Source organism: Epargyreus clarus, unplaced genomic scaffold (genome assembly GCF_041222505.1).
Source record: "Epargyreus clarus isolate Ecla_fem2 unplaced genomic scaffold, WU_Ecla_fem_2.2 ptg000017l, whole genome shotgun sequence".
Taxonomy (NCBI): domain Eukaryota; kingdom Metazoa; phylum Arthropoda; class Insecta; order Lepidoptera; family Hesperiidae; genus Epargyreus; species Epargyreus clarus.
Genome location: NW_027332225.1, coordinates 4049189 through 4059667, shown reverse-complemented (window position 1 = coordinate 4059667; position 10479 = coordinate 4049189). Strand labels below are relative to the sequence as shown.

At 34.0% G+C, this 10479-nt stretch overlaps 2 protein-coding genes across 2 annotated transcripts; one reads left to right on the top strand and one right to left on the bottom strand.

The window, feature by feature from the left end:
• The first annotated feature begins 249 nt into the window (after positions 1-249).
• On the top strand, positions 250-5455 carry Dolk (Dolichol kinase). Its single transcript, XM_073082088.1, has 9 exons — positions 250-627; positions 1514-1764; positions 2203-2420; positions 2783-2971; positions 3227-3436; positions 3676-3750; positions 4373-4553; positions 4896-4973; positions 5261-5455. Exons 1-9 carry the CDS (start codon positions 521-523, stop codon positions 5407-5409), a joined length of 1458 nt encoding a protein of 485 aa, XP_072938189.1. The 5' UTR covers positions 250-520; the 3' UTR covers positions 5410-5455.
• A 1224-nt stretch (positions 5456-6679) lies between these two features.
• Sirt6 (sirtuin 6) lies at positions 6680-10306 on the bottom strand. The gene is made up of 6 exons (XM_073082079.1): positions 10098-10306; positions 9650-9777; positions 9066-9308; positions 8636-8809; positions 8041-8164; positions 6680-7781 (listed from the first exon to the last, which is right to left on the bottom strand). Exons 1-6 carry the CDS (start codon positions 10161-10163, stop codon positions 7413-7415), a joined length of 1104 nt encoding a protein of 367 aa, XP_072938180.1. The 5' UTR covers positions 10164-10306; the 3' UTR covers positions 6680-7412.
• Between the last annotated feature and the right edge of the window lie 173 nt (positions 10307-10479).

Below are 10479 nucleotides of genomic sequence, written 5' to 3'. Positions count from 1 at the left end.
AAAGAGTGAGTATATATAATTTTTTGTTGCCAGTGCATAAATTAATCCGATATTATAGTGCAAACCTCCCTTTCAACTGTATATCTTTATTGCAACAAACTTTAAATATATCTACATTACATTATTTATAAAAAAAAACATATTTACAATAACTATATTATAACTATATTTATGTACATGTAATGCAATTTGAAATTGTATTGCTGGCAATTTTTCACTTGACATTGACTTCTTATTTGTGTCAAAACATTAGTGACAGATGAATCATGAAAACAAAAAGTGATGACATTTCATCATAATAAATTATAATCAGATTTTGTTCAGTAATAATACAGGGAAACCTTGAAATTCGTAATAAATTAATTTGTACTTTGAACAAGATATAAAATGACCTTTGGTCAATTTATCTGTACCACATAATGTTACAATAATACGAAAATTATTTGTACTGAGTGTAGTGTAATGTAATTAAAAATTACATGTAAACTTAAATAGCAAGAAATAGTTTAATATTCCAGCAATGGAAGACTTAATTAAGTATATTTATTGTCTGCGTTTAGATAGAAAATACAAATATTTTGACTCGTCAATTACCAAAAATCTACGGGAAGGAAGAATAGAAACCCGGTAAGTTTCTGATTGAAGTACTAATTCTTATAAGAACAGTGGCCAGTGGACCCCTTCTATGAAACGGAAATCAGTAGCGAGTAATAAAATTTTAATTTTAAGGTAGCAGTAGGTTCTTTTCTGCTTTATATGAGCAGTGTCCAACTGGTGTTCTTGTTTGAAAGATGCAGTAAGGTAGCTGTACTTATGTGAAGTGTTTTGTCCTACTAAGGGTACTTGACAATGTTGAGTCCGTCATGTGACTCATTAAAGACTGCAAAGTATTAATATTCTTTACTCCAATACTTCTTTATTTGTTCACGAAACAAAATACAATGAAAATTCTAAATAGTTGCATGTGCTTTAAATTATACTCTGCCTGAAAATTCTAATTCGAAGAATGTACTGCCACACTTGACATCGGACTTATAACATCAATATCAAGCACTGCTGTGTTCCATTTTGAAGGGTGTGGTATGGTAGGCACTTTTATGAAGTATTTCCACTTAGACCACAAGAATATTAGGGCATATATGGCATATATATAATATATAACTCAAAGGTGACTGACTGACATAGTGATCTATCAACGCACAGCCCAAACCACTGGTCGGATCGGGGTGAAATTTGGAATGCAGGTAGATGTTATGATGTAGGCATCCGCTAAGAAAGGATTTTGATCAATTCTACTCCCAAGGGGATAAAATAGGGAATGAAAATATTACCTCGGTATGCAAGCGAAGCTGCTGGCAAAAGCTTGTATGGCATAAGTCTAGTAGACTTCAATTCTATCTGGGGCTGATTTCTGACCATGGGCAGCAGTTTTCACTTACTATAAGGTGGATTGTATATTCATTATGTACTTTTATGTTATTTCAAAAATTTGTAACGATAATTTTTTTTACAGACCAGTCGACAGCAATGGCTTGTGGTGTCCAGCATTACTACCAACAGTGCTGGTTCTATACAGCTGTTTGTATGAGGTGTCTCCTCTGTACAAACTGACCACTTTTGTGTCGGTGGGGCTCTTCGCCTACTGTCTGCTGTTCATTCTCTTCCTGTCGGTATCCTGCGATGTGTTGAAACAGCCAGAGTATGGAGGATGTACAGCGTCAGGGCTTGTGTCTTCACTGCTGTTGTATGCTTATTTGGATACAGGTAAAGCTCTGTTAGATTTTTTTGCTAACTATATTTCTGTTGATTAATAAATTAGACCGAATTTCAGAAATGGCATAAATATCTCTATAATATACAGTCTATAGCATTACGACTGATAAGTAGGATCAATAAGACCAGACTAGGATTAGAGGGTATCACAGCTTGGATATTATGCAAAAAGGGGTAGCAATCTATCTCTGATTAACTTCATTTAGGACTTTTATGGAATTTGATTCTTTGCTTGCTCCATTGTGGTGGGAACATAGGGAAACCATTGTATTTGAATAACCACTTTTTGTATTCCACAATAAAGAATATTTGACTTGATTACAGTTGTCCCTAAGGCAGCAGTGACAACATACCATCAGATGGACTGCATGCCCATTTGATGATGCCCTGTGATTTCATAACAAAACTCAATTATTAATGTTCTTTCAGATTTAACATATTCTATCGGTATAGCCCTGCCTACCATATATTTCTTCAGTTGGCTACTCAGAAACTCCGTGATGAAGTGTTGCAAGACGTTTACAGTAGGCGAAGCAATGGTTGTCGCTCAGGGCATAGCTCTGTTCACCATGATGAGTGTGGCCAAGTTCTTCTGCAACTTTCCCTGTGATGACGAAGAGTTTGAGTTCATTAGTGTTATTGTATATGTAAGGATTTTTCTTTTGTTATTTTGAAGTGAAACTTCTTAAGCAGTTATGATTGTAATCGCACTTATATTTTGGAAATAAATTAAATTTAAGTTATCCAAACTAAGTGAATAAATCTATTATCATAAATATTAATATTCATCTTTATTATAAGTATGCTCCTAGAATCATTTACGTTTTCTTAAGAAGTTTCTATCACATGTATAGTTCATATGTTTGTTCACACTTTAAGTTTTTTTCAATATATATTGTACATATTAACATTGGTCCTGTGTTTCAGACGCTTTCGCTTATTGGAAGCAAAATGTACAAAAAGCTTAGCAGCACATATCTGTGACGAAGCGTTCATTGCTTATTTTCAGACAATATTATCGACAGTGGGATTAATTGTTACAGCGTTGTTCTCGTTACCGGATGCACAACGGAACATCCAATACTTGGGATACATAGTAGCCTCTGGTGTGGTATTCATATTGCTGCTATTGCATTCGCTACTCGGAATGTCTTGTATGTTAAAAATTGTGAAGTATGTCTTCTTTGAAGAAGATCGGGTAAGAATTTAATATGTTTCATTTATTGAAGATAGATTTAGCAGCTCGTTTGCTTTACAGTAAATCACTGAATTAAACTGACTAAATTTTACACATTTAAAACTGAATATGCAAATGAAGGATGGATGTAAAAAGTTTTCTTTTTTCATATAAGTACTTAGTATTGCTTGCATTATTCAAATTGATGTTAGAATTTTTTACTTTGGCATCGATTGTTTTTCTTGCACTGTATATAAAACAAATATTTGATTTCAGGCAACAATCTTCGTTTTCTGGCTAGTACTGGTAATGTTAGCTGTAATGGCGCTGCTCTTTCGAACAAAACTGGCGGTAAAAGCAACCACCGTTACGAGGAAGTCTTTCCACGTTCTAGCCTCAGGGGTCTTTCTCTCAGGAATGATATTCGACATTCACCTAATGACATTCGCAGCTGGATTCGGTCTAGGAGTCTTGATATTTGTTGAGGTGAGTGAATAGTTACATGATAACCTAACCTTTCTCGTTTTCGGTTTTGATTTGTCGCTTACTGATTTTTCCTTAATATATATTTAGTACGGTAGGTTATTCAGTTCGTAATGCTACGCCTATTTTGGATTTATAGCAATCTTTCTTTCACCACAAGCTACCCTGATACATAAATGATATGCCTGATATAATTACAAAATATAATCTTGATTATAATTTTACGTGTCTTAATTTTTCAGACGTTACGAAAATCTCGAATAGAACCAATATCATCAGCATTGCAATCTGCCTTCCTAATATACAGTGATGAAAAGGTGAGTTTTATACAAAAATTTTAATTTTAAATTATTAACATTTTCTATAGTCTGCAGAACTTGGCCGTTACACTGCCATTCATTGAAAAAACCAAAGTTCAAGCGTATCTGCATAAGACCCCCTGAAACTGAAATTTACAATCATGTTATTTCTAATTTTTCATCTTTATATCTCATATTTTGCTTAAGTTTTTTTTTTTAATTACTTTACTTAAATACTAAATAACATTACTAAATATATTAAAAAACATGAGATTAAATACTAATTAAAATAAAATAAATTAAAGTATATTTTGTTAAAGTAGATTACTTGTTTCTGTAAATATTTATTGCAGTAATTTTTATCTTAAAAATGTATCTTATTTCATTACTGATATTATAGTCTGCGCCAAACTGCTAGTCCGCTCTGAATATAGAAATGAGTCGCGTAGCCATAGCAAATTGTATGACTACACCTGCTCGCAACAACTTTAGTGCGGACTAGTAGTTTGGTGCGGATTATACCAAAGCGAGAAATGTAAGTAGTGCCACCGCGACTTAACTGTAGACACTTTTACAGTATAGACTATAATTTAAGTCCATCATCATATTATTATATTACTAAATTGTCTAATTTCTGCAGGATTGCGGTTTGTTCGCGATGACACCGTTATACCTGTACGTGGGACTCGCGTGTCCACTGATCTTGGTGCCAACACACGTGGGCCAGGAGTTGGAGCTGCTTAGTGGAGTACTGTCTATTGGTGTGGGAGACACGGCCGCCAGTTGGTTCGGTTCGAAGTACGGGTTTAATAAGTGGTCAAGTTAGTATTTCATAAATCATTTATGTATAAATGTGTGTATTTGAAATTAAATGTCTTTTCTTAGATTTTTTAAGGATAACATAGTGAGAATATTTACAGGCCTGTAATTTAAGAATATAAAACGAACACTGAGTGTTTTAAAACATAAGATACAAATAACATGAAAAAAATATAAAGAGTTGGATACTACAATAATACTCTTTTTAACCGATTTCAAAAAAGGAGGAGATTACTCAATTCAACCGTTTATATGCTTTTTTTTTAAACCTAGTTGACGCACTGCTGTGTGTACATATCAGAGCTGCTTTCAATATGCATGTTTTATTTTCTTTATTTTTACAGGTAGCAATAAAACATATGAAGGGACATTGTTCAATATTCTCTGTCAAGTGGGAACAGTCTATGCACTACAAATATTTGGTAAGTTGTTTTTTTTTCTATTTAATTCAAGCTCAGTCTAGATTTGTGTTATGGGTCTAGGTGCTAGATCCTAGAAGGGTTATGAGGATAGCCATTTTAGCTTTGAGTCTGACTGTATACGACATATCTTGGTATAGGTCGCGTAAAACTGCTAGTCCGCTCTGAATATAAAAATGAATCGCGTCGCCATAGCAAATTGTATGACTACACCTGCTCTCAAGAACTTCAGAGCGGAGTAGCAGTTCGGCGGGAACTATAAATAAATATAATGTTTTCCTTATTTACAGGTTTGTTAAACGTAAACAATGGGATGCGTCGTACAATGATAGCGGCCACTGTATCAGGGCTGGTGGAAGCCAATACAGAGCAAGTGGACAACCTGATCCTTCCACTAGTCACCATGATTGCTTTCCAACTCACTTGGTTTATGTGCTGATGACCCTGATGACAATAGGCATTTTGCGTTCTACGCTCAGTCTGACGCAAGATCTTGGATTCGATCCGTCGCATGTACCCTTAGTATGAGTTTTTTTTTTAATATGGGAGTAGCGGATGAGCATGCAGTCCACCTGATGGTAAGTGGCTACTGCCGCCCATTGACATCTGTAAACCGAAATATGATTAGATATTCCTACCTAAGATCGGCCACAGATGCGCCACTATCCCTTACCACACCCTTCTAACCAAATAGGTGTGGCGGTGGTGCTGCCGGAGTAAACCACCTTCAAAAACGTTTTACAAAAAATTACTATTTTGGTATTTGTTTACGTATTTGCCCATACATTTCCAATCAGCGCCCCTTGGGGACTATATATGAACTGATTGAAAATATATGGGATATACGTAAACAAAAACAGTCATTTTTGTCAAAACATAAAAGCTCATACTAAGGACATTGTACTGGTGACATCATAGGATCTGGTTAGCAGTTTTGGGTCTCATTGTTTTTGTATTCGTTTTCGTGTCTGTCTGTGGCACCCATGACACATGGAATCTGATGGTTAATACTTAAAACTATATTTATTTATTAGGTAATGGGGCAGTGTAGCATAGTGTATGGTTAAATTTGGCATGTATTAATGATTGCACATAAATATATTAATCTTATAGAATCCACCGTATACAATACCATATTGGTAGTATAGATCTATTTCAAATATCTATTTAAAATTGTGAACATTGGCATACTCTTGTGAAATTTTGGAACATAATTTATTTTTCTGAATTTAATATTTTCCAATTTGTTAGGGAAAACAGTAGAGACCCTATTTGAATTTTTTATTATTTTAAATCACCACGGGAATCACGGTAATAGTCAAGGCATGTTATAAAAATTAGGGGAATGTAGTTAGGTAAATTATTCTTATATTTTTTAAATTTTGTATTCAATTACCAAAGAGCATAGTGTAAATGAATAAAACATTCCAAAAAGTTATTGATATTGCATTTTTTATTAATAAAATAATTATTTTTATATTTAAGTTGTTTTACTTTTAATTAAATTCTATTTTATGAAGACATTTTGTAAATACATACTGTTGATTTAAAAAAAAATCTCAAATGTGTGTGAAGTCTACCAATACGCACTTGGCCAGCGCTGTGAACTATGGCCTAATCCTCATTATGGGAGGAGACCCGTGCCCAGCAGTGGGACAGTAATGGGTTAATGATGATGTCATGAAAGGTTAAAACAATAATGATACACATTCCAGCTTTCTTACTGTTTAATTTAATATCGAAATATTTTTTAGATTCTTGTCATGTACAAAATCAAAGGATAACTTATTTGCTCGTATATTATTATTTGTTGATTTACTTGGCAGTTTTTTTTGCGAAAATACAGTAATGCCATCATTCCAGACTGTTATCTTAGAGTTGCATCTAGCTACAGTATAATGCCTCATATCAGTTATTCTGATAACTGCACTGGTCAGTTAGAAAATGCTCTTTGCTCACAACTGCTGCTACTGCAGAAATAGTTTCTATGAACTTCGTCGTATATCTGACTTCAGTTACAGTTGTAATCATTATCAGAGAGTTACCAAGTCCCTTTAGTATCAAGTCAATTTAGTGTGTTTAATTTCGTTTGCTAATTCGCACTTTTTTTATAATATAGGAGTAGTAGACGAGCATGCAGTCCACCTGAAGGTAAGTGGCTACTTCCGCCCATGGCCATCTGTAATTAACCCCAGATAGGATTTGATATTCCTACCTGAGGTCGGCCACAGATACACCGCTACCCCTGAAGACTAAGCTGGAACATCTGGGAAAAGTATATCTTCCTTACCACATCCTTCAAACCAGAACACAGCGGCATTTAACACTGGTGTTATAAGGCAGATTTAGCACTTGGCTTGTGTCTATGGCCTCAAAACCCCTGGCATTCTGAGAGGAGACCTGGACCCAGCAGTGGGATAATAAGGGGTGAACATGTATTTTTTACTTGATTTCATCTGAATTATTTTCCTCCTTAACATCTACAACTTCTGGAATACCCTCATTAACTTCCAATTTAATTATTTTAGACTTATCATCTACATTGTCTATGGCACCATTCTCGTTTATCTGTGTACTATTCCTTTTTATTAAATTTCTTTTCTTTTTCACTCCTTTGCATTTGGCTTTGAAGATCTTTTCTAGAGATAAAACATCCTTTCTATTTATGGTCCAGTCTATTATTGTGTTCTCTGCAATTTTGGTTATACTTTCATTTTCATTGTATTCTGGTATATCTATGCCTAACCTGCCCATAACCTTTTCCAGTATGTCATCCACATAATAGTTGATGACTAGATCTGCTTTATTATCCTATAAATTGAAATTTACTATCAAATACATTATTTTTCATACATTAAAAACATTTTATATGCATTAAAAACATTCAATAACTTTTTGGATTTTTCCTCATTGTTTCCTCATTTTCCAGTTTTTTTCCTCATTTAAAAAACTGATAAAAACAATAACAAATGAGTTATATATAAGGCAACTCTCTAAATCCTCAGTAGTGGCTACGCATGGACTATTTGCTTATTTTTAACTTCAATCTTACAATAAAAATGCAACTTACATGTTTTGTGGGTTGTAGATTACAAATAACAAGTTTTCCACCATACTTTACAGTCTCAAGAGGTAAGTTTCCGCTGGGAATAATTTGTAATGTTGTTCCCAAACATATACTTAAATCTGCTATGCTGAAAATTTAATGTGAATATTTTTACAAGATACTGTGGCTTTTAGTGATCAGTGACAAGCTAATGGGCTTAAATACTTCCTATTTATGAGAAAAAATTAACAGAAACCAATTTGGTTTAGAAGAAATGCATATCAATGGTTAGATTTCTGTTAAAATAGCTTTTAGTGTCCTAACTAGAAATAAAGTATATATTTAATATAGGAAAGGAATAATTATAGTTTGCAAACAAAAAACCACACTAAAATCGCACAAGGAAAATTTATTAATCCTGATTCCTGACGATCCTGATGAGGTAAATGGGATAAAATTATTTAAATTGTGTATTAGCATCTGTTCTTAATAATTTTTCAATATTTTAAATTAATCGGACTGTTCAAAGTGGGTAAAAATCGAGTTCAGAGATTTGTTACATACATACATACAGGTCAAGCAAATAAAAGCAATAAAAGTGTGGTAAAAACAAACACACCTGGAATGCCACTCGGCCATCAACAAATCATTTTCAGGCAAACTGTGTTCCCAATCTAACACGCCATCATGCAGGCGTCCTCGACATGGCCTGCCCCCGCAGTGGCTGGAGGCACAAGGCACTCCGCTGCATTTCTTTCCCACAGTCTCTACTGGACAACTTCGAACAAACTGCCTGGAATTTATTAAATTGGATGTCATGAATACTGGCAACTTAATGTAACTCATTAAGAGCTTGCATCACAAGGGGGGGTGATCTGAGATCGATTAATCAAAGAATCAATGCTTTGAGCCAAAAAATCGATTATTTTAATTGATCTCTGTCCGCTCTGAAGTTGTTGAGAGCAGGTGCAGTCATACAATTTGCTATGGCGATGCGATACATTTCTATATTCAGAGCGAACTAGCAGTTTTACGAGAACTATACATACCTTTTACACAAGTTACACTCATCAACAAACATGTTTCCATGTAACTCTGATAAATACTTCCTCGGCAACCCAGATTTGAGATGCAGGCCATCTATATTCTGACTGACAATGTAATGCACCTTGCCGTCTTCGACAAGTTTCTTCAATATCATGTGGGTTTTGGTTGGCTTAGCGTCTCCAAAGGATATGTTTGTTGTCGGTTTCTTTCCTTCTTTCTCTAGAGTCCACACACCATTAGGACCTCTAAAAAAGATTACACATGGTTTATCACTACATAGAATTGATTTTAAGACAGGTATTTAGGTACAATTTAAAATGAATGTTATTGGTGAATTTCTGACATTTTGATTAAAGTAAGTATTTATATTGTTTGTCTATTTGCCTGTATGGGCTAATCATAGAAACAATTTATTTATTATGAACTCTAGGGCCTTAACCAAAAAATTGATTTAAATTTATTAAGTTCAGGCCCCTTGTGTACATGACTTAAAAGGTCTAAGCCACGTATGACATAGGGAATCTTGCTAAAGGGTATGTGTGAGGTATATGAAGAAAAAATATATTGCTCTCTATATGTTACCCACCTGAAATCTGGAATACCAGCAGAGGTGCTTATGCCTGCTCCAGTATGGACTACTGTGTGTTTGCTATCCTTTATGAGATTGGCTAGAATAGCACATTTCTCTTCAAACTTTTGAATGCTGTCGAATTTCTGTAAAAAAAAAATGGTGTATACAAAAGGAGAATCATAATTGAATAGAGAATATTGCAATATTATTGAGTGAAAACAGCTTGGCAGGATGTTGATTGGTGTAGGTGGAATTTGCACCTTATAAAATAGGACAGTTTTTGTATGAAAACTACATTTTTTCGATACATCTTAATTCTTATAACTTAATTGATTCACATTAATTCTGTCTATAAACCTTTAGAAGTACACTTATATAGACGTAGGACGAAGAAAATATGAAGGTAATGTTCACAAAATGCAGCCGTATGGCTTTATTAATTGCAGGGCTTAGTTCAGCTTACCTCTGGTATTCCCAAAACACCTTTATGTTCGTAAGGAGATAAACCTTCCGCATAGTTGCAAGACATCTTTGTAAGTAATATATCACGTAGCTCCTTCGTGGGAATATTTAACAATATAATTAATTCACAGTTTCATTCAAAAATAGTTAAACAAATAAAAATAATTTCAGCTTAATTCTTTTAATCGATAAACTCCGATCCGAAGTACAAAAATGTCACTGTCAAAGTGTCAATTTATTGTTATGTCCAAAATTCTAATCTTTATCTGTGGTTTGTTTTATTTTAAATATTTTACCACCATTAGAAATAATAATGTGTTTCGGTCTTGATTCGGTATAACAATAATATGTGAGAACTCTCTTTCAAAGTTTTATATTATACC